The following is a 25,239-nucleotide window of genomic DNA, read 5'->3' as shown; positions in this document are numbered from 1 at the left end:
CCCTTCACACTGAATTGAAAGATTGCGCCTGGACATGAATACTCACACACGCACGCACGCACACACACGCACACACACACACACACACACACACACACAAATAGGGGAACAATATACCTGACTGCCATTAAAAGAATGCTTTTGTCCATTTAAGTGTCCCTGAATGGTGCTGATATTCATTCACATTAGAAACCAATTGACCCATTTCAAAAGGATCATTGCTATTTAAAAAAGGCAAGCACAACCTGGTCTAATGTGTCCATTAGCTTCACTAAGTACAGTGGTAAAACTCTGGTGTATTCTTTAGCCATGTATCTCATGCCATCTAATGGAGATCTGGCGACATTGTTAAAGCTTTTTAACCCTCCTTTTGTGTTCGTTTTTATGTTTGCTAGTTTTGTGTTTCCGTCAAAAATGGCCGCTGGATTATAACTTGTTATAAATCCATAGTAACACACATATTATAATCTAATTGTTGTGATAGACCTTTGTATCATTTTGTGTTCTATTGGATATAACCAGTTTTATACTTTAATTTGCTATATGGCCTGCAGGCCACTGTCTTGAGCTCATGCAAGTCAGAAAGGGAAAGATTCTATTGGGGAAAGGTTCCAGTGTCATAGAAGCATAGACGAGGGTGTGTTTGTGTGTATGTTTTACAGTTTTTTCTGAATGCTTAAACACATTTTTTGTAACTATGGCTTTTTTTTGCAAAACTCTACACACAAATGGCAAAACCACTCACTGAGTTCGCAAAACTAAAAGCACAAACACTGCTTTGCACTCAGTTTGCAATTTTGTAACACACACTTTGCACAACTGTAGGCACAATGGCGATTATTTACACTATTTTGCCAACTCTCTGGCACACTTTCTCATGTGAAAACTGTTTTAGATAAGTCAAGTCAAGTCAAGTCGGCTTTTATTGTCAATTTCTTTACATGCACTGGTCATACAAAGAATTGAAATTTCGTTTCTTACTTTCCCATGCAGACATAGACATGCTTTAAATACAGACATAGACATACTATGGACATAGCCATAGACAATAAACATTAAATTAAAGTGCAAGACTGAAATATAGAACATGTATGTATCAAAATAGAAATATAGGACATATATATAAAAAAAAAAAATAGAGGAAATAATTAGTTCACTTTGCAATCAGCCTAAGCACTATAAATAAGCCACAGGTAATGTACAATGGGTACGATGGAGTGAGTAGGAAGAGTGAGAAGAGAAAAAAACAGACAAAAAAACAGTCTACATGTGGGGATATTGTCATGTCAGGCCTGGATACGTCATTCCAGAATATATTTTTCCCGGTGCCTTGGACTAGGACATTGCATGTGATGTAGACAGAATTTTGAGAGAGACGACCCGATGTAGACTGATTTGTTTTGTCTCAGTGAAATGCTATTTTGTGTTTTGACTTGGAAAAACACACTTGTGTTTGTTTTGATGTGTGTAAATAAACACTAATACTTGAAGTTGGGATCCCTGTATGTTTACAGAACTATGACAAAAGTATGACCTCAAACTGACATAGTCTACCTTGTGCACAGAGAAAGCAAAAGCCAGATGTGTTTTTTATTCATTCCATCAGTGTGTTGTTGGCACATTGTGTGCTTACTATTGTGATGGCTTGTGTTTACTGTTAGATACGAAAACACCATTTTTACGAAGGTGTGAAGAGTTAAGCAAGGTGTGTTAGCTTTTGCAAGAGAACTGCAATGTTTTGCTGATTGGGTGAGAGGTTTTGCCATTTGTGTGTAGAGTTTTGCAAAAAAAGCCATAGTTACAAAAAATGTGCTCAAGCAATCAGAAAAAACTGTAATGTACAGAAGCACATATACAGTCCATCTGATCAATAAGTATGTCTCGATTTTATACACTGACCATTTTCTCACCCATTCATTTTTAATAGCCGGTCATTTTTGACCGGAAATACACATGGATGTTCTAAAGTTAAATAAATCACTCAAATTGTTAACAGATTCTCCACGCAGTTTAGTCGAAATGTGAAATGTCATAAACTTGCCGAAGCAGCATTGTGTGGGTTTTACAACGAATTACTCTGCACATTATGTGTATTTATATTTCATAATTATCTAACGCAAATAAGAAAACAAAACTGAGTATCTACTCAACTGGTGTTGCCACTGTGAGTGAAATTATGAAATGATATCGGACACTGCTTTCAGTTTTAAGTGACATTATGATTATGCTATACATATATTTGAATTAAGCGAGCTGTCAGATGGTGTCCAAGTGATCCCTAGGGCCTGGCGAATAGGTTGCATTCAACGCTACGCTCATCACCGCCTCTCACGACACGACATGCACCGTCTTGCCTCGTGGCCTATTACTTGTGAAGCCGCCAACAGGAATGTTTACAATGGCTGAAGGCAATGGCATCACAATAGCGTCTCCAGCCTCTGCACTTAACGAGGTGCGTAAAGGTGTTAAGTGGGTGGATAGTGGACCGTTCACGGTTGGAGGCAAGTGATGGAGTTAATGGGGAAGAGTGAAGGCGTAACTTGGTTGACTTCATGAATTCCAAAATTGCTGTTACTTCAGTGCATTTTTCGCAAGGTGGCAGTAAAAGCCCAGGCCTGACATTTCCCGATTCTCACGCAAGTCGTATCCTACGCACTCGCACTGGCCTTTTCCCTCTTCATTTTACGATCTGTCTTTACATTGGCTTGCTTGTGTATGTTTATTTTGAGAGACAGCAGTTAACACACATGCTTAACGTTGACACAGAACAGGCCAGTTTAATGAATGTATAGGCTATATATATATATATATAGCCTATAAATCCATAGTAACACACATATTATAATCCAATTGTTGTGATAGACCTTTGTATCATTTTGTGTTCTATTGGATATAACCAGTTTTATACTTTTATTTGCTATGTATGGCCTGCAGGCCACTGTCTTGAGCACTGTCTATATATATATATAAAAAACCGGGAATCCAATTTTAGCTATAAAATGGTTGGTTCAGAATCACTGCCTACAAAGGCTGTGTGATGACATTAAATGACAAACATATCATTGGAAGTATAATGATCTGTAAAAAGTACGGATATTGCCTGCAATTATTCCTTCTACAATATAGTATTTTAACAATATTAGATAAGCATAACAATTGCTGATATTCTGACGGCTCGAATATTTCAGTGCTCGTTGTCTATAACCACTTTTCAGAATACACTCTATTTTGAATTTTACTACCCAGCGCTCAAAAGAAATCACTACACACAGCATAGGATAACATTAAGGGTGTTCTATATCACATTTCGCCTCTTCACTGATTGGCCGATCGTGTGATGCGCGCCTCTGATTGGTTGTTGTTTTATTGACAGGAAAAGAACGGCGCACAAAGTTGGACCAAGAACTAATTTTCAGCACATTGACTCAGAGACCTTCCAACGTGCGGTCACCCAAACATTGTGCGTTCTACATTTGGATAACTAAACTTTTGAGAATAGAAAAGACTTCAGAGGCGTCTGCATGAGTGAGTGCCATAGACCTCATATATACGCTGTGACTTGCATTTTGTTTGTGATGTGAAATTGTAATGTTGCATGTTGGAGCAATAACACATGATCTAATCTAGACTTTATTTTCGTTGTAGGATACCTTCATCTTATTGACCTTCATTTGGTGATTCGTGTTTGATTAAATCATCTGACGGAGAACTATGGTAAGTATTGTCCACTTTAGATAATGCACAATTGTTTTGTTGTTAAATGAGTTTGTGTCATTCTAAAGCACGCATCTCAACAGAAAAGAGTCCTAACATCTGCAGGAAATTCGGTTGGGGTCTAGTGTTATGGAGTATATAAGAGCATTTTGTGCATATTGTACATCCCAAAGCATTTTGTTGCCCCACTTAACTTTTTTTATAGCTTTTGGAACAGTAGACCAAAGCGCACAATGCTTGTGGCCGGAGTTTAGTAGTTTGGCAGTGATTTTGCCCCACGTCTTTCTTGTTGGTTGTGGAAATACTGTAATTTAAGAATTTTTACAGTAAAATGTATACCCAGTGGTTGAAGTGTTGAGTCCTTAAATGTTTGTCTCTGGGTCTACAAAAGAAAACGAACTGCTTGCAATGATTTGATTACGCCTAATCAAAACCGTATGCTATCCTCTTATAACTTTTTAATCCATCGTGGAATTTTTATATCTCTCCTATTGATATGACTTGTGACGGCATTGAGACGTCTTTTGTAATCAACTCGTAGTTTAGCATTAAACATCGCTTTATAAAGTGGCGTTTAGGCCTAACATTTATCGGATTATGCCAGCAGACAAAACCATACGATATAACATCAGACCGTGTTAATCAGCAGCCATACCCTTGAGTCAGTCATAGCATCTACTACTTTCTGAAGCAACTTCATGTGCAAAGAGTTTTTTTCTACTTAATTCATGGCTCTATCTCACTTTCCCTCACTCATTCTGAGCCAAATGGCCAGCTTATCGCTGTCAGCTGTAATAACACTAGCCCATCATCATTGGGTCCCTTACTGTGGCTTGGGTCGGCTGATGGGTCTGTGGAGCCTGTGTAATGATGCTGTTGTTGTTTGTGTACGTCCTGCAGGGAAGTCTGCTGTAGTTTTGGGGGTGGTTAGCAAAATAATGAATGACTTCATCCTGACAAAAATGTGGATTTTATTTCTCTGCCAAACTATTGACTAAGGCACCAGTGTTGCTACTGAAAGGGTTCTGGATTGTTCTGATGGTTTGAATGTAGAGGGAAAACGATAAAATAAGTTATTTTCTTCTGAGACATGGCCCCTTCGTAACTTAAGTGGGGAACTAGATAGGGTGTTCATTTTTCAATATGACGCAAGGTTGAAAAAAAACAGATGCTGCAGTAATAATATCTGAGTTTAGAGTGGATAACAGCAATTTCCATCTGTTGAGAAAGAGGAGCCTGCCATTTTTCACATTTGGAGGAACCTTAGCCAGACTGCTCCATTATTTTATGTGTAATGGTGAATTATTGGGTTAGCAACAGGGCGAGCCGTTCCCCTGGATAGTGCTGATTTAACTTTGACCCAAAATGGTGAAGAGGTGAGGTAATTTCCCCACAGAGAACTGCAGATGACCATAACATCCTCTAGTTAGGTGGAGCGAAGGAAGTGTCGTCCTGTGCGAGATTCATCATCACCATTTTTTATACTTCCTCTTCGCCTGTTGAAGAGGTGGACAGCCTCCCCCTCCCTTCTGCATCCTGTTCCCACAATTCATACTGATGAATCCACGGCTGTGATATACTACCATGGCATCCCCCTGGAGACGGACTCTCCAGCTTTTCCCACACGTTACCTACTCTAGCACAGAGCCACAGCTGGACACTGGACCTCAGTATGCTGAATGTAGCGATTTGTGCTGACTATCTGACTTTAGAGGTTTGGAAGGATTGAAGAAAAGATACAGATATAGGGTTATGGCTGCTTTTTGTGGTCACTTGTTGATGTCAGGGAAGCTAACAGCGCTAATGGAAATTGGTCTCTCAGTCCACGCTTGTGCTGTAATGCTGACTAGATGTACAGTTTGAGATGGTTGGGTAATAGTGCTAAAGCAGTCATGAGAACTAAATGAAGTGGATTTATGAAGTCCTAATCTCCTCTCCTCCTCTCTCCTCTTCTTATCTAGCTGTGTCTGCAGAACTCCGGGGACTGCTTCCGTGACCAGATGCGCTACATGATGCGCTCGCTGCAGGACCTTAAGCAGATCAGGGACCCATGCGATGCGGCCGGCAGCTGCCGTCCCTTGGCAGTGTCCCGCCTCAGTCAGAAGAGGGCGCTGCACCGGGAGCGGCTGAGCCGCCTGCGCATCTCCGATGCCAGCGATGCCAGCACCTACGATTCGGCCTGCTGCTTGGCCAGCCCACTGGAGGAAGAGGAGGAAGAGGGCGGTGGTGGAGGAGGAGGTGGAGGTGGAGGAAGGCTGACCCAGGGCTCCCCCAGCAGCGAGAAGAGCCTGGAGTTTGACTCGGGCTACTCCGAGGCGTCCTGGCAGGACGAGGGTGTGGTGCTGAGGCGGACGCGGAACGTGCGGGTCTCCGCGTCGGCCTGCGTGCGCACCAACCGCATCCGGCCCAAGTCCACGTCTGACGCGTGCCTGGAACGCTGGACGTCCTTCGAGGCCAGCGATCCGGAGGACTGGACCACGTCCCTGCTGACGCGCGGGCGCAACCGCCAGCCGCTGGTGCTCGGCGACAACAGCTTTGCCGACCTCATCAAGAACTGGATGGACCTTCCGGAGTGCCCCGAGACCCCAGAGGTCCGGCCGAATGCTGGCCGCCGGCTTGCCAAAGACTTCCTGGGTAACGTGCGGCGGAGGCTGGCCGGGATGTCCAAGGTCACAGAGGGGCGAGGCAAAGCTATGGACACATGCACCAAAAGACTGTCCTGCCCAGTGGGTGTGCAGGCACAGAAGCCTTTCTTTCACCAGTCGCATACAGGACTACACCAACTTGGAACAGACTACTACCAGTTCAGTGCCCTCATGAAGTCTGGCAGCCGACAGCCAATCATATGCAATGATATCATTGGATATATCTGAACTGAGAGAACTTAGACGGACTGTTATATTGCCAAATAATAAGACTTTCCCCTCACACGTGTTTACTTTGCATTCAATATTATGGATGCCGTAATGTTCAAATTAAATATGTCACAATAAAAGGTTTGTTTTCTATGAAGAAAGGTACTGAGTTAGTTATCCTTGGAGTACTTTATGCACCTGAGTCTGTTAGTCTCTTGGGGTTATTTACATCTCAAAGCCATTTATAAAGTCATTGTGTTCAGAGAAAGCTGTTAACATGCTTCTTTGTGTAGAAAGGCCCATAAGCACTCTTTGTACTGGAACCTCAGTAATCAGCAGTGGGGCAGTACAAAGACCTCACAGCTCATCTCAGGTCTGCAGGGCATTTTCCTAGACCAGTTATTCATGAGCACCACTTGAACAACTCACACCGCATGCAATAGTGTGTGGCACTCTAAAAATAGTGCATAATTTACTGGGAAAGACAAATAACGGTAAAAAAAAAAACAGGAAAATACCCTTTGATCGCAAAGAAACTTCAATTTATTGAGTGAAAATCAGTTTTAAGTGGACATGTTACGTAAGTAACATATTACATTCAATTAATGCTGGAATGTGTTAAGAGCCTTATGGAAGATTGTACTCATTTCACATATATCATCACTAGACTCTCCTAGAAATTCAGAGTGACAACAATTCAAACAGTTAAAAGTCAGTGGAGAGAATGGATGTCTATTAAAACAACGGTTGGTCTTCCCATAATGCTTAATAGAAGAAAGACAAGAGTCCCCTAATGATAGCTTCAGGACAGTCTCCTCGACTTGTTCACAGTTAGATACTTAATTCATTCAGCACTTTTAAGCGGCTCCTGAATCCGAATGGGCTTGACTGGAGGTTGACAGTGTTTGTCTAGGCCTGCTGAAAAGAGTTAAGACTGGAGTAGGAGACACTGGAGTGGAGTTGTCTACACCACACAATGATAAAAAGCCGGGTCACCACGTCATGTGGGGGAATTCTGTTTGTGTCTGAGGAAAGCTCACACCCTAAAAACAAACCGCCTACACTAAGAAAATAAGCCAAGTTAAACCTAGAGAACATGACCACATACAGCACATGCATGTGTACTAATGTGACGTATGGAGTTCATATCATGCAGACATCTTTGTCCTTAGAGGTGGATTTTCATCTAGTCTTCATACACATAGGCAAAATTTCCAACATTACTGTTTTGCGTCAGTATTTAAATCTCATAAGCTATATAAGTTGCCTGTTTTAAGATCACAGGTCGCTACAGAAAAGTCAGTCACAGCTATGATTAGCACTGTAACTTATACTAAATGTGTGCAATCATGCTAACAAAAAAGCAAGAGCCAATTATGTTAGATTACTGTTGGGAAAACACGTTGGTGCTCTGAAGGGGCCAGACTACTGTGAAAGAGAAGAATGACTGATGCTTGGCCATTTGTGGATATGTGCTTGTTTCCTTATTCCTCACTGATGAGGTATTAGCGGGATGCAAAAGCAGGAATATCACCAAGCCATCAGTTTGATGTTCTTTGCAAAACTACTGTGTAGTACACTCTGTGTATGACTGTGTGTATGACTGTGTGTGTGTGTGTGTGTGTGTATGTGTGTGTGTGTGTGTGTGTGTGTGTGTGTGTGTGTGTGTGTGTGTGTGTGTGTTTGTGTGTATGTGCTACGCTGTGTCATGTAAAATTACATCAAAATTGCTCTTTTTTAATCAGACTAGGTTAGAATGTTTGTTCTGAGATGTAGTGGGTGCCACATCTCAGATGTGCAGTCTACACATCATTTAACAATTTTACATACAGAATTTTGGAAAGGATAAACGTCACTGACCCTATTTTCATTTATATTTCTTATCTTTAATTTAAATAACTACTAACTAATCTAACTACTACTAACTAACTACTGACTAATCTGGCCTGAAGATCACAACAAATAGGCACATGAATGAACTGAAGAGATGGATGATAAAAGATGACCCTATTCTTGTAAGGGTGATATGAGAACATATTTTATGGGGGGAATCTGTTCACAGTCTTCGTCCTCTACAAACGAGGGCACCATCTCCAGCACCTCCACATGTGGAGGGATCTCTTCCTTTGTCACACTGCTCACCACTTCAGTCACCCTGTAAGAGACAGATCATACATAACTTTGGATCACTTCACCTGATTGCATCTCTTGAAAAAAAGACACTATCATATACCTTATAGAAATGACTCTAGTAAAAGCAGCTAATGCAAAGACGACTATGCCATAAGGACTTGGAGAAAGATTGTGATATAGGCAGAGAGAGAGAGAGGACAGAGAGAGAGAGAGGATAATATATATATATATATATATATATATATAGAGAGAGAGAGAGAGAGAGAGAGAGAGAGAGAGAGAGAGGATGAGAGAGAAAGAGAGGGGTCAGGGAATGAGGACAGTTCATGATGACAGCTCAGGATATGACTCCTGTTTGGGGCATCTGTAAAGCTCGCAGTGCTGTCCACACCCCATTCCCCATGTCTGATGGCCCTCCGGAGTGACCACTCTGAGCCCAGCAGGAAGAAAGAGCAATACAAGACAGGACGAAATAAAGATAGGAGAAAGGAAGACAAACAGAGACAGATGGAGAGAGAGAGAGAGAGAGAGAGAGAGAGACAGACAGACAGACAGAGAGAAGGACAGAAGGAGAGAGAGAGACAGAGGGAGAGAGAGAAGAGGAAGTTTATGAGAGTTTTTTAAATGGTCTTTGTGGGCCTACATTATTGGTGATCTGTGGGATTGGCAGAGTAATGATTTTTCACAACTTGCACAGCTGTTGGTCCGACCAGAGAAAGCAGGAAAAGGGCAACTGATGGATTGTGGGATACCGGTGTGTGTCATAACGTGCTTGTGTGTGCATGTGCATGAGTGTGTGTGTGTGTGTGTGTGTGTGTGTGTAGTGGCATGAGAGCTTGTTTTGCCGAGGTCCTCCATCAGCGCTTTCCCACCCCTCCCAGGAATGCTAATAAACTGACAGGACGGCCACTGCATCCATGAGCCCTGGACTGAACCGACTCTGGCGCTCAGTGGAACGCGGGATGGAAGCAGGGCTGGAATGCCACGGGTTAATGGAGCAGAGAATGTCTTAAATACCCCAAACACCCCTCACGACAACACGGAGTCCCCGAGGAGAAGGAACCACATCCCCTCATTAACCGCTGGGTAAACAAACAAGGCCGCAAAACTACTGTGTAGTACACTCTGTGTATGACTGTGTGTGTGTGTGTGTGTGTGTGTGTGTGTGTGTGTGTGTGTGTGTGTGTGTGTGTGTGTGTTTGTGTGTATGTGCTACGCTGTGTCATGTAAAATGACATCAAAATTGCTCTTTTTTAATCAGACTAGGCTATAATGTTTGTTCTGAGATGTAGTGAGTGCAACAGCTCAGATGTGCAGTCTACACAGAGGTGTAGCGATAATGAAGAGCTTGTCAAGGACCCAAAGTCACACGGTGAGACTTTATCTGTGCCATTTGTTTACATACCTCCCAAAGCAGTCCCATAAGAAGCCATACATAAGAGGGATTATGCAACAGAGAGAGAGGCCGACATAACAGCGTCCCCAAGGGGAAGCCCATACCTCTGTTGTAGTCTGTGCTCATGACCCGATCCAGCGTTGTACAACATGGCCGGCCCATAGAAAAGACTACACACCTCCAGGTTATGAGTTTGCTGAAATAACATAATGCATAATGCTAAGTAATGCATCTTTACTCCACAAGCATTCAGATGATAGCATCCAAACTAATTAAAGGATGAACCGTAATGTAATGTAACCACATGCACAGAGAACGCATAGACACACACACACACACACACACACACACACACACACACACACACACACACACACACACACACACACGCACAGACATTAACAGTCATTTAAGTCATTTAAGTAAGTCAAAGCTGATCCTCAGTGGTGCCGGCTATAAGCTTGGTCTAAAGTAGTCCCATTACTTTCTACCTGGGAGACCACCAGCACACTACTTAGCATTGCTCTCCCACCGTGCCTACAGAAAGCCCAGGGTAGTTAGGGTCATCAGTACTATCTACACATGTATCTAAACACTCAATCACTGCCCATTAACCACCTACTGCAAACGGGTTAATTTTAGTTCCTGTAAACGGCTTTTGGCAGCAATGGAAAAGTCAGCGGTTCTCTGTGCAAGCGGCATGCAGCAGCTGTGTGACTTACATTTTCATTTTATTGCTGTGATATCTGATGGGAACATGTAACAAAGCGGAAGAAATCCAGCTTTGCTCTGATCCACTTTAGTGACCGCAACAATGAGGTCAAATCAATTCAGCAAATGTAAGCATCACTTTCCTTTTTCAAAGGTTTTCAAGAGAACTAGCAAATTGTGTTTGCCAGCTTCCAGCTTCAGTGTGTTTCTGTACAATGCTACACAAGGATGGACCAAAGTGGTTCTGAATTGGAATGGAAAGACATGAAATGAGAGGACTGTGTGTGTGTGTGTGTGTGTGTGTGTGTGTGTGTGTGTGTGTGTGTGTGCGTCTGTGTGTGTGTCTATGTGTGTGTGTACAGTGTGCAGTGCGTAGGAACCTTGATGTGCTTTAGCAGTCCCCCCAAGGTCATTTCCTGCTGGCCGTCCGGCCTGCCCTCGACCAGGAAGCTGTCCCACAGGGAGTACTCCCTCCCCGCCACCTGTGGACAGATAAAACACACACATCCCTCAGAATGAAGACGCATGGAGACAGATGTCTAAGCTGCTAACCCTGTGCACACACACACACACACACACACACACACACACACACACACACACACACACACACACACACACACACACACACACACACCAGTGGCCATAATCAAACACACCTTTATGCACATAAAGATGTCTACACACACACACACACACACACACACACACACATACCATCAAATCCAAATTAAAACACACAGTAATCTTCTGCACACACACACACACACACACTGCACAAGTGTTGCTGACTTCTGCAAAATTCTACCTCCAGCAAGCCCTGCTGTGCCTTAACAAGTACTGTAAACGCTCTTAACTTTTGGCGACACAAACGTCTCATCTCAGCTGCCTGCACCAAAGCAGCCCTTCTGGTCGTCGGCCAAAAGCTGCATTTGGGCCCTGACAGGAGGGGGGCTGTGTGTGTGTGCGTGTGTGTGTGTGTTCACTGCTGGATTAGAAACACCAGAGGAAGTTCTGGCTGAACAGAAGAACCAGCAGCTGACTCACATCACATCAAACACAAGCACCCTGCACACATACACCCACCCACAGCCCAAACACAGACCCCCTAAAAGGTGAATGAGCACTTCCTCCAGGGGCTACAATATTATTTCTCTGGCACACATAAATAAACTTCAAGATGTAAATAGAGCTGCACTGTCATAAGGAAGAGAAGGAGGTAGATACAAGACAGGATAAACAAACCATGCCTTCACCATAGACACATATCGTAGGTGAAGTCAAATTCTGGGATGAGATTTATGTGTTTTCACTGCTGAAACACGTTGACAGAGCTGCTCCCAAGTTTTCAGGAAAATGCTAACGGCCATTGGACCTTCACAGTCAATATGTGAAACATTCAAAGTCGTTGGATTGTTATTGCTGGCGTAGTTAAGCAAAGGACTTTTCACCCATGAGAGGAAAAACGCGAAATGCTATAAAATCAAGATCCCAAATGATATAAACTTGATGGAAATTTTCCTAAGGCTTTGCCAAAAAAGGCTACTTCGATTCCATGGCAGTTCTGCATTCCAGATTTTTACTCATAGCAGTTAAGTACACAGTGTCCTGAAATCTCAACATTTGCCCTATCTGAGTTCTTACACTAAAATACTTTGTAGATGTGCTCATAATTTATTTCAGCAATCATCATAGAGATGAGTTATAACTTTATTTTGTGCAATATCAGTACAATCTTTTGGTTTAACACTCTCTTTTAGTAAGCTGAGAAGCTTGGTTGTGGTGTGGTAAGTGTGCAGTGTTGAGGTAGTGTGAGGCTGGCAAAAGGCTGTCATAGTTGAATACTGCTGCATGGAAATTCATCTGGGAAGCGTTCACCTCCTGTGTAGCGCTCCGTAAACGTGGCATGCTCCACTTCACCGGGAGAGCTGGATGGAACTTGCATTGGAATGGGCTAGCACGTGCACACACATGCACACACGCACACACACACACACACACACATGCACACACACACACACACACACACACACACACACACACACACACACACACACACACACACACACACACACACACACACACACATGCACACACAGACGCCTGACTCCTTGAACAGCAGAAGTTCATTAAGTCCAGCCTTGAAATAGACTTGCACATTCGGAAAAAATGTCAATGTGGAAAAGCAGGCCATGAATACACTCTCTACAATGTGCTCCTGTGTGCCCATAACAAGAAAACTAAAAGATGTTTGAGGACATTGACCAGTTGTTTTTGTGGAATGCCATAGATGACCATTTGCTCTTTTCAGGATTCAAGCACTTACTTAAGTCTCAAGATATTTAGCAGATCTCTGCTTGCACTGTGGTTGACCTCAAATCCTCAAATCTAATTCACAAAATTTGCATTCGGAAGCCAAACATTGAGATTTAGCATGTTCCAACAAATATGAATCCTTAGGCACTGTACTTTTTTTTCCATCGCCAGCCAACATAAATACACATACACGCACCACTTCACTGGAACACCTGCCCTTTGTTGCACTACACTGATCATGCCCACACAGGAACGAGACCTTAGGCCTGGCCTCTCCCCTCAGACAGCACGCCACGGGATTGTGATCTGTGATGTGCGCCTCAGACCTTAACCAGGGTAAATATTCCTGCACCCCTCGCCACGGATGTGTCAGATGAGTCACAGGACTCCTGTTTACCATACACATCCTAATCTGCTCCACTCACTGCATGGCTGCGGCCAGAGACCCCCGCCGTGTCACCTGATTGCTTGTCTTACTTGCCAGAAGTCTTCACATTCAGCCCAAAGGTCTGACGTGCTCACTGCTCTGAAGCTATTACTATACCTCATAATCAGCCTAATATAACAGCCAGAGTCATAGCCAACCAATAGCTAGTGATGTTGAAGTAATATCGCTGCAAACAGTACACTTAAAATTAATGTTTTGAAAGCAACACAACTGGCATTGTTTTTAACACATCTCTGTGTCCAGATAGGGACAACACAGTTTGTGTTGTTTCCTTTTTTATTTGTTACATATGTGTTGAAAATAACACAACTTGCGTTGTTTTTTAGCACATTTATGTGTCCAGATAGGGACAACACATTTCGTTTTAAGAGTGTAGTGTAGTTTACTAATAGGCAGTACAAACACAACAATGAAAATAATGAAATTTATCTGAATTCATTTCAGAAGAGCTGATGAGATGATTTGCAGACAGTTGAGTAAGGAAGTGATTTGTAGAATACTACACAGCGTCTTAGGTCAATATATCAGTCATGATGAATAGCTTTGAAAAAATTAAAATCAGGGCACACTGCATCATTTGTAGTATTTATCAAGTATTCATGTTCAGTTAGTCTGAAACATCAGAGATGATAAGTTAAAACATAGATTATGTTCTAGTAGTTTTAATTTTTTAAACAGAAATCATGTTTTGGTGGGTATCTTTCCAAAAAGCAGTCCAATCTGGTACAAAGTAGTTTAAATAGGTTATCTGAACTGTCAGCATCTATTAAAAGCATGTCAATGGGATATTATACAGGTCTATAATATGAAACAATGGAAATATGAGCATAGCAGAGGGAGGAAGCATGAATCCCTGCCTGATCCACCCAAATTCCAGCACAGCTTTCGACAGACGCCAACCCCCTGGAACCACAGCGGCCAGGGTAAACACAAGCCAGGTTAGGAGTGATCCAGCCTGCTGTCACATAAGAAAATGAGTAGGGGGGTGTGGGGAGGGCAGGAGTGGACGCCAGTCGTGACGGGACCCCAGTAAAACAATCAGAGTTAAATATGCTACAAGAGGCAGCAGAGTGGCCCAGGACCCTCTCGGTGGGGATGGGTGGACGGACGTATATGTTTCTCTGGCGTGTCTGCCCACTGCTGGACTCTGTCTCTCTCACCCACTCATTAAAACAGCCTGAGGTTTCCTGTGAGACGGGACGGTCATGGGGAGCTTATGGCGTGCCACAAGCTCAATGTAAAGCAAGCTATTCATACACACTCAAAGGGTGCGGGCACTCTTTGTATTCTTATTGTCTTCAAATTTAAAGACAACCACTGTCATTATCCCTGACCATATAAGCTCGAAGAACCATTTCTGTGAAATAAATAGGCATCTTTTGATTCTGCTTTTGCTGTACAGCTATACATCATGTCTCAGCACACTCATTCTCCAATAGCACACCTGCATAATATGGCATGTTAAGCCACGTTGATGACTGCACAGTATAGTGGCAGTCTCGGTTGCGGGAGCATTCATGTATATTCCGTGAGGGAGGCGCGCAATGCGTTTTGCGCTCTCATGCAGGCACACACTTGGCCCAAGTCTGCCTCCCTCCCTCTCTGCCATGAGACTTGCAGTGCGTCCCTGCGGAAGTCTGCATGTGAGCTCTGCAGGCCCGAAGGGGGGGATGGGGGGCCCGAGCAACACACCTCTCCGCAAATGCCACAGGACGCAGCCTCGGCCAATCGGGCGTCGGCTCCGCCAACCACACATGGCTGAGGCTGACGTCATGCCTCCGCCAGCCCGGAGTGGTTTAAAAATAAGCAAGCGCAGTGGCTCGCCGCCAGCCTCTGGAAACAATTAAACAAAGCATCTCTCCGAGCCTCGCTTCTCTAAAACAGCGCTTTTTCTGCAAAATGCCCGATAAAAACAGCAAGAAAAAAATCTGATTATTCTAACTGAAGAAGCCTAGTCCCTTAATGGCAGCCAGCATGCTCTGAACCTTTGATGTCTCCCTAACACTTGCAGTACAAAGGGATTTGCTAATTAGCGTTCTGCTGACAGTCAAAATACCATCAGATATAATGTTGCCTCACCATATGCAATACCATGTGGTAAACAGAGACTGGACATGTGTGTTTGTCAGAGAGCTTATCTTCAAAACAGCCTACAGATGACCCCAAGAGCACTGAGCTGAAAATGGAAACAATGGAGAAAAGTTGCAGGAAAAAAAAGAAGGATTCACTGGTGGGCTCGCTGGAAATCTAGGGATAGGTTGAGCGAGTGCTTAAAGATTTCTAAGGCCCTGCTGCTCCGAACCCTACTGAGACTGCTGAGTTGGAGAATAAGTGGTAGTTTTGAGTCTGGAGAATGAGGAATGTCAAATGACGACTAAGCCAAAAAGTTTTTCTCTTTTTTTTTTCTTGAAACGACAAACTCTTGCCAGGGACAGCAGCCAAAAATTCTCATCTGTTATCCACAAACTGTACTGAATAAGAGATTGCATTGTGACCGAGGACTTTCCCTCTGTTTAGCATGTGTCTTTCCGTCCGGCCCCAGCCAGTGACGGCAGTTTGATGAAATGCACAAGTGTTCTCATCCCTGTTTCAACACAGAATGCATTCACCATGTATCAGAACATCTGGGTTCACCATGGTCCAGTTGCCACATATTAGACAGCCCTTTCAGTCAGAACGTGGTTTATGTGGTTATAATTAAATCTCCCTTATGGTCTTCAGTCAGACAAAACCGCGGTCATCAAAGATTCAGTGCATGCGGCCACGACTTAGTGACATAATGTTTTGGCACGTGTTTGCCACTGAATGGAAACTGCCAATACTGATAGCCATCAGTAAATGGCCGAGAATCAGGTAACTAGTGCAACAATGGTCACTCGGCCCAGGGTTCCATTAGCCCCTCCTGGTAGTGGCCACCTCTCTCACCCCAGTGTTTACCCTGCCGGAAGCGGAATGTGTGCCCTTCTCAGCATTCCAGCGGGGAACGGCGGTCCTCTCTGTTATTTCATAGTTGGTCACTGCAGGCCTGTGGCTGGGTTAGCTGACCCCTGCAATTTCAGCCTGGAAGCATGAGAAGTCAAAAATTGCATGCGCGTGCACACACCCACACATTCTCTCTCTCTCTCTCTCTCTCTCTCTCACACACACACACACACACACACACACACACACACACACACACACACACACAGTGGCCTATAGGTCCAGCAACTCAAATGATGTCTTCACTGTTGCTGCTGTACTGATGGAAATCTCTGTCTTTGGCTTTGGAAATCACTGTCTTTGTGTTTGACTCCAGTTCCTTGCTGTCTGTGTCTGGCTTTCCCCCCTTCTAGAGGGGATATTCTGGCACTCATGCAGTTGTTCCCACTGGTGCCACTGCGACAAAATGAAACCCAAAACCAACAATTCCGCCTGATAATTCACTATGGCCTGGTACACAACAGACAAATGGGGCAGATGTCAACACAGGAAGAGTGGGCAGTCATTCATTAGGCCAGAGGAAACAGACTTTAATAAAGACCATAAACACACAGGAGAAGCAACACAGAACAATTCTTAAAAGGAATATGTGAACAAAAGTTATGTATCAAACGGTGTCGACGCTTGAGACACTGACACATATTAAGGGAAGTGGTTGTGAGACCCCCAGGGTGAATTCCCTTATCCCATGATGCCTTGGGGTGATACAGAGAGCAGGACAGAGAACAGAGGCGTCGGGCCGCACAATCGCAGTGTAGGGGGAGGTCGTGCGGGGGAATGGACAGTAATCAGGCGGCGCGTGGATGCCTGTAGCCTTTAGCACAATGGCCCATTCTCAAGACAGGAAGTGGAGGTCAGAGGGTGAGCCATGATAAGTCCAACTTCCTGTAGTGCATTTCAGACCGCAAAAAGTTGAGGATTTTCTGCCTGTAAGTTCCGCAGGCGACTACAGAGTCAGAGTCACACCCACCATCTCAACAAAGGCATGGATTTTTTTCATGATGTAAAAACACATACATTTTTCTGTTGTGTTTTTATAAGGAAATCCATCTGACAAAGCATCTTCTCTGGATCATTTACAGAAGATCGCCAGAGATTTGTGTAGGGTGTGACCAGTCTACTTGTGACCAGTCTACTGGTACATGGTGGCATGAGTTAAAATATTAAAATATTATGAACTATGACTAAACCTGATATCTTTTGTGTTTAATGTACATTACATAAGTTAACTATTATTAAAACAACACAATCTATGGAAATGACACTGAAAACTATGGATGCGTGATATGAGGAACAAAAGAGCATATTGTTGTAGGAATTCCCTTATACTCCACTGGAGAGTTTCTAACCACGGGTAAAGCACCTGAGGGTAAAGACTAAAAGTTTCCAAATCTCGTCAGCAATGACGACCAAGGCCTCGATCTTTGCAGTGTGTGGAAAGCAAAGCATAAAGGCGTTACTCAGGAAATGTACAACCCTCTGGGCAGCATACAGGTGGTGCAAAAAAAAAAGTGAACCGTCTATTTCCTCTTCCCCGGGTCACATGGAGTGGCCACGATTTATTAGAAAACGCTCAGCTGACGTGCCCACCGGCCGGTGCCAACGTCACACAGCAAAGGTTCTCGTGACGCAACGTCACGGGTCATCTGCGATGCTAGTGGGCAATGTAAGGCTCACTTTTTAATTCCAGGGCCAGAGTGGATAGGATATAAGGGAGATTTTGGGTGTGTGTGTGTGTGTGTGTGTGTGTGTGTGTGTGTGTGTGTGTGTTAGGGAGGGGTCGAGGAGAGATCACAAGATGCTGGGAGAGGTCACGAGAAGTTAGAATACATTCAGGGAGATCATGGGAGACGGTAGGAGATCATGGGAGACTGGGAACAAACAGAAAAGATCACTTGAGGTTGAGAAAGCAACTGGAAGAGACTCGGGGAGACTGGAAATAAGCAGGACGCATGTCTGGAGGCTGGGAACGATCACAGGGGACTAGGCATGGTTATGACACACTGGGAAAGAGCTATGAGCAGCCTTAAACAAAGCAAACGAGACTGCTGGGAGAGACTGAGAGAAGGTCACAAAGACACAAAGAAAAGAACAGGAAAAGAGAGCATAAGAATTAAATAGAAATTACATGGACACAGATAGGGTGATCTTCTGGGAGAAGGGTGTGTGTGTGTGTGTGTGTGTGTGTGTGCGTTTGTGTGTGAGTGTGTGTGAGAGAGAGAGAGAGAGAGAGAGAGAGAGAGGAACAGAGGAAGCCATCCATGCCTGTTGGCCCTCACTCTCCTCCTGACAGCACATGAGAGCCAGGGGGAATGGAGGGGTGTGAGTGGGGAGGGGTGGGTGGATGGTCAGGGGGGAGTCGCTCAGCTGACCACACAAGCACAGGCATTTGGTGCCATCTTAACGGAGCGCTGCTTTCCTCAGGAATCAAGAGCAAAAGGTACAATCTCTAAAGACCACAAATGGTTCTCAATGACTCAAGAGAATTTTCACCAAATAAACAACATCCTCATTAATGCTGCTAAAGCTTCCCACAACACCACTAAATTTCCCCTCGTGACACTGGGGGCAAGTAACTGTAATCATGGATAAATCCACCCGTGTCGTTGGTAATGAATCCCATCAGGTCTGGTCAGTTTGTGTCCAGACAATGACTCACTAATGAGAGGAGATGTGTCGGTCACAGGCTCAGTGCTGCTCCGTCGCCTGTGAGAGGCTAGGTCAATGGAGCAGTGGACATTAATCACGTTAGCAAGAAATCTCATTTGCAGCCAATTCACAGGCCGTCTGTTTTGGGCACTCCAAGTACACGTGCAATATTAGCTCAATAAAGCCCAATTATGGCTCAGGACTGGGTATCTGGGACACTGGGTAGCTCTGGGTAAAAACTAAAACCCAACTAAAATCCTTGTCAATGACATCTCTTTTTCATTTTAAACATGTGTATACATGCATACATACATACATAGCCTACATACATAAATACATACATACATGGCACTATGGCATGCTAAAATAAAGAAGAGTAAAGCATGTCCTCCACTCATCCCATTTTCTGGGATTTATCTGGCATTCTATCAGAATACATTAGAACATAGGAACATGCCAACTTAGTTAGCCTAGCTTAGCATAATTGACTGGAAGTGGGTTAGACCAGTTAGCCTGTAGCTAGCCTGTAGCTACATGGGCTAACCGGTGTAACCCAGGGAGACTAACTGGTCTAACCTACTTCCAGTCAATTATGCTAAGCTAGGCTAATGGTGTCAGACTGGGTTACTGCACACACAGAGAAGAAAAAGGTATGTATCCTCTTATCTAACTCTGGGGCAGACAGCAAAGAAGATTTCCCAAGACGTTGTCTTCTTCCTTTAACATGACACGATAGGTATATTCAATCAAATTGGAATATAATGAAGTACTATAACAGAGACAAGTTAATATGCAAATGACAACTGTATAGATGCAGACCTCTTATGGAGGGTATTAGGTCATATGTTGTTTACTAAACACATTAAGGCAATCTATGTTGTAAAGCAATTATAACTGCTAGCTTTGTTTGAAGTGCTTAAATCCAAATACTGCAATCATTTTGAAATCAAGTGGATATTTCTAAGGTAGTGTTTAAGTGAATGTTCTAAGGTAAACATCACGCATCTAAAGTCATTTGAAGTAGCCGGCACAAAGTACATGTATTGATCCTGAACAAGGTTTATGTGACACCACATCACAGATGTGATTGACTGATCTTCAGGGGCAGATGGTAAAACCTCCACCTCCCCAGGCCAGAGGGAATGACTTGAAAGCAGAGGCTTAACAGCAGAGAAAGCATTCAGACCAAGCTGTCATGACACTGATATCATCTCAGCTGGGTGCCACACACACACACACACACACACTTTCTCTCTTTCTCTCTCCCTCTCTCTCTCCCTAAGACACACACACACACACACACACACACACACACACACACACACACACACACACACACACTCTCTCTCTCTCTCTCCCTAAGACATACACACACACACACTCTCTCTATCTCTCCCTACACACACACACACACACACACACACACACACACACACACACACACACACACACGTGCCACACACTGCAAGAAGTCGACACCAGCAGCACAGCCTGTCTTTGACTTGCCCTCTGATCCCCTGAGTCATTTTCATGCATATCCAATGGTGGGCCATGGAGCTGAGGGGGACAATGGAAGAGGATCCCTCCGGAATCCCTCCTCAGCACTGCAGGGCCTGTCTCTGTCCCCAGCCCCGTCCAGGCACAGGGGCCCATTGACGTGCAAAAGAGCAAACAGAAGCCACTCTGATTGTTCTCCAGGCCGGACGATGGATGCACTCCTGACTGACGGCGTGTGGCAGAAGGACAGAGTCAATAAAACTACCCCTCCTCCCTGTTTCACCTACACACACACACACACACACACACACACACAAACACACACACACACCAGTGTGTCCATACAAACACAAATACACACACAAATACACACACACTCACACCAGTGTGTCCACACACACAAACACACACACACACACACACACACACACACACACACACACACACACAGACACACACTTTGTCCACCAGGCACCTAATATGCACTCAAACTTTTGCTCAGCTTCTTGTGCATCTATGTGTGGAAACATAGACACAAACTTGTACCACTGTGCACACAGTGCACTGAACACACACATCATCTACACAAACACACACACACACACACATACCACGCAACTCATGCTCAAACAGGCCTATTCTTCAATCCCCTTCAGCATGCTGGATCTCACCTCTGTAAACTTGATGGAATGCACTGTGTTAACATCATAAACCCTTGCAATTCGTTGGCCAAGCATGTCCCCGCACAAAAACGCTGCTGGGTGCAGAAGTGTGCTCTCTGTGCTCTCTGTGCTCTGACACAGACAGAGTGCCGTTTTATGATTTCCTAAGACTGAGGGATTGACACTTTTGTGGCACCTAGTTAAATGGGGCCTACAAGGGCCTGAAAGGCTTTGTTAGGCAGACGCCAATGTTTAACGGCAGCTGGTCACTTTTACAGTCAATGACTGTGCACAATTAGTCCCTGGACAACTATTCCTGTCCACGTTCCGTGTGATGGCTCAACAGCAGCTCAGCAGGACTTTACAGCTGGGACATTTTTACTGGCTGCCCTCGCCGCCACATGTGCCTGTCGATACACTGTCCATCAATAGTATTGATCTCTCACACTTACACAAACGGAGGTCCATCACAACGTGTTACATTGAGGGGTGAATACCAATGACCTACCCGGAACGGATGGCGGAGGTTGAGGCTGGGCGTCGTGCCACCCTGACTGGCACACCTAATGATCTAATCACCAGTCAGTGCCCCCTGCAAGGCTACTCAGCAAAAAATGGAATGTGTTACACATGGCTGGACTAAAGGACAATGGACAGACAATCGATTCTATGTACCCAAAAATAGGATACCGTGCCCTCCGTAAATATGATTCAGTTCTCTAACAATATGCATATCACTGATGATCTAACATGGACTGTTAACACCCAGCACACACTGAGGAAATCTAGGCAAAGACTGTACTTCCTACGTCAGCTGAGGAAGTTCAAAGTATCAGCACCCATCTTGAAGGCCTTTTACTCCTCAGCTGTGGAGTGTCCTGACAAGTAGCATCATCACTTGGTATGGGAACTGACTGCAGTGCCCTACAGAGAGTGGTGCGATCTGCCGAACGCACCATCAGAGCACCTCTCTCTACCCTGCAGGAGACCTACAAGAAAAGACTATGTACCAGGGCCCAAAGTATCTTAAAGGACTCCTCACATCCTGATAATGGACTTTTCAAAAGACTGAGGTCAGGCAAACGTCTCTGCTGCTACAAGACCAGAACAGAGAGACTGAGGAGGAGCTTCTCTCCTCAAGCAATCTTTATCCTGAACACACACAAGACTATATAAACGTTTTTATTTTTTACACACTTGCACATGGACTGTACACACACTGTACTTTTTATTCTCTCTTGCTATTTATTAAAATATTTCTTGATCTTTCTGTCTTCACACTTGAAAAAAGAAATAAAAGAAAAAGCTGAACACCAAATGAAATTTCACTACATGCTTTACGTTAGTATTGCGATGTATGTGACAAATAAACCTCCTTGTATCCTTGTATCCCCTTGTATAGTAGTGCATTACATTAAAATACAATAACTATCACACTTTTAAACATATCTATAGTACAGTATATTTCTATATTCTGTACACACTATACTGGACATAGATATACACATAGACATACACATGTTGGCCTTGAATAGAAGAACAGTACTGACTGTTCCATATCCAATCTCTTAAGTGGAAGACTATATCCTTGGAAAGTGTTCCAGGAAGGGTGGTGCTGAAACCTCAGAGCAGGATGGGAAGTCCTGGCCTTGCACATGTGTCAGTAAAATGTTTCAGCTTGCGCCACCTCTTCATCTACGACCACATCGACTTCCCTCATTAATGCGGACACCTGTTTTTACAGCTGCGGATGCTATTTCCTATAGGTGAAGGACTCCGGTGCTCGTCTGCGAGTTCGATCGAGAACATGATCCTTTGACATGTTTCCCCGGGCCTCTCCCCCCCCCCCCCCCCCACACACACACATCACAGAGCCGCGCTAGAGAAGCGCTGAGGCTGCACTCGTCTGAAGGAGACAAATGAGGGTTTTTATCACACGGGTGGGAGGACTAGGGGCTCCAGAGCCAAGTCCAGTGGACAGGAAATGAGGGAGGCAGTCTGAGACTCAGTGTGTCTGTCTTCAAGTGTGTGGGTCTGTGTGTGTATCCCTGTATGTGTGTATCAATGTGTGTGTGTGTGTGTGTGTGTGTGTGTGTGCATCTGTCAGTGCATGCGAGCATTGGGGTTGTGAGACAGGAAGTGAGTTTTGGGCAGAAATGGTGGCGTCTGTTTTCCCTCCAGACGGTTTAGGTCACTAAGGGCAGCCACCAGCATCACCTAATACACACACTCACACTCTCTCTCACACACACACACGCACACACACACACACACACACACACACACACGCACGCTTATACACAGACATAAAGCATACAGGGAGTCTTAATATATTGAACATCTGTGTCCTCTGTGACTTGTCTGCACAGCAGCAGAAACAAACCACATCAAACTATCTAATGCCACACACTTTGAAAGGGGGCCCCTCGCTCTCCCTCTGTAGTGGCAATGGCAAATGGCTCTAAGGCAAAAACACGATTCCAGAAATCCCCTAAATGTGCACAAGTGCATTGCGTCTTTGTCTCCAGAAGGACTCAGAACAACATTGTCATACTGCTGTCAAATCCTAGGCTTACAACACCAGTTACCTTGGTGGAAACATTGGCATAAGTGTCTTTTATAGGAAGTGCAATGTTTTTTTTATGTATGTTATATGTCATATCTGTGCTGTCTTGATGTGTTTTCTGAATTGACCCTAACATGCAGGCTACACCAGGCTACACGTGACTGAAGCGTTTCATTCGCAGAGCGTGGGCTGCAACAATTTGCTTCCATTATATTCAATGGAACTGGCCACACCAGACGTGATACCGGCACATACATTCAAATAAATTAGACCAGTCTTCTAAAACTCTTTTTACGCTCCAAAAACAGAGCACTTCAATTGTGCACCGCTGCGAGTCGGATTAAAGGTGGTGATGATGATGATGATTATGAGTGTGATGAAGAAGTTGCTGGTGTGGACTCGGGCACAGATGCGTGGCTTTCTGGCCGAGCGCCAACACAGAGGTCTGCACCTGTGGGGGATTTAGGAGCCCTCCCGGGCACCTCTGGGAGGCACAGGGCCGGGGTGGCACACAGCAATAACTCACAGGGCTGGGGTGGCACACAGCAATAACTCACAGGGCTGGGGTGGCACACAGCAATAACTCACATAGCTGGGGGTGGCACACAGCAATAACTCTCGCACACTTAAAAGGCTGCACCAGAACAGCAACAAGCAGTGATATTGATACTGTGAGAATAAGAACGACAACAAACAGAGCAAACAAAGTGTTTGCAGCCAACACGAAATGCGCCTCCATCCTCCTGTCACATGTGCAGTTGTGTTGTGTTCCTACTGATTTCACAACACAACACCACATAGTAACGGCTCTTCCCTCTCCACAGGACTAAGTTCCTTCTTTGTATTTTTGTGGTGTATAGTTGTTGTTTTTCTTTCTCTCTCTCTCTGCGTGTGTGTTCGTTCCACCGTTACTTCCCCCTGTCTGTGTATGTATGTCCTGACTGAAACGGACAGAAAAAGGTGTTGACCACAACACCAGCTCAGACAGAAAAAGGGAACCAGCATGCCAGCATATGTTGGACGAGCCCTCTGGTAGATTGATTGGGGTACTGCATGCCAAGAGCTTTGTGACCTCTCAACGCATGTTCTATGTGAAGAAGGTCAGCCAACTGTCAGACTGACTAACACTTTCAATGGAAAAAACCCAGACAGAGGAGAGGCTTCACAACCACAGTCTACTTATGCAATTAGGTGTCTACGCAAGTTATTTAGTCTGAGATGGATTTGAGGAATATTTTACAGCATCCGTCCTTAAATAGGAACAAGATTTTAAAGACAGAATCTGATGACTTCCTGGCCAGGTGATTGCT

At 44.4% G+C, this 25,239-nt stretch overlaps 2 protein-coding genes across 2 annotated transcripts in view; one reads left to right on the top strand and one right to left on the bottom strand.

The window, feature by feature from the left end:
• Positions 1–3,424: 3,424 nt before the first annotated feature.
• Positions 3,425–6,726, top strand: inka1b (inka box actin regulator 1b). Its single transcript, XM_042090638.1, has 3 exons — positions 3,425–3,525; positions 3,646–3,714; positions 5,676–6,726. The coding sequence occupies exons 2-3, from the start codon at positions 3,712–3,714 to the stop codon at positions 6,585–6,587; spliced, it is 915 nt and encodes a 304-aa protein (XP_041946572.1). The 5' UTR covers positions 3,425–3,525; positions 3,646–3,711; the 3' UTR covers positions 6,588–6,726.
• Positions 6,727–7,089: 363 nt separating this feature from the next.
• The window catches only part of uba7 (ubiquitin-like modifier activating enzyme 7), a 59,605-nt gene continuing 41,455 nt past the window's right edge, over positions 7,090–25,239 (bottom strand). Inside the window, exons 22-24 of the mRNA XM_042090636.1 lie at positions 11,190–11,291; positions 10,203–10,294; positions 7,090–8,724 (exon numbers count right to left, since the gene is read on the bottom strand). Of these exons, the coding sequence (XP_041946570.1) occupies positions 8,577–8,724; positions 10,203–10,294; positions 11,190–11,291 (342 nt within the window). The 3' untranslated portion in view covers positions 7,090–8,576. The remainder of the gene's footprint in view (positions 8,725–10,202; positions 10,295–11,189; positions 11,292–25,239) is intronic.

Source organism: Alosa sapidissima, chromosome 4 (assembly GCF_018492685.1).
Source record: "Alosa sapidissima isolate fAloSap1 chromosome 4, fAloSap1.pri, whole genome shotgun sequence".
NCBI classification, from domain to species: domain Eukaryota; kingdom Metazoa; phylum Chordata; class Actinopteri; order Clupeiformes; family Clupeidae; genus Alosa; species Alosa sapidissima.
The sequence above is the reverse complement of the archived record's forward strand: the minus strand, read 5'-3'. Positions and strand labels throughout refer to the sequence as shown.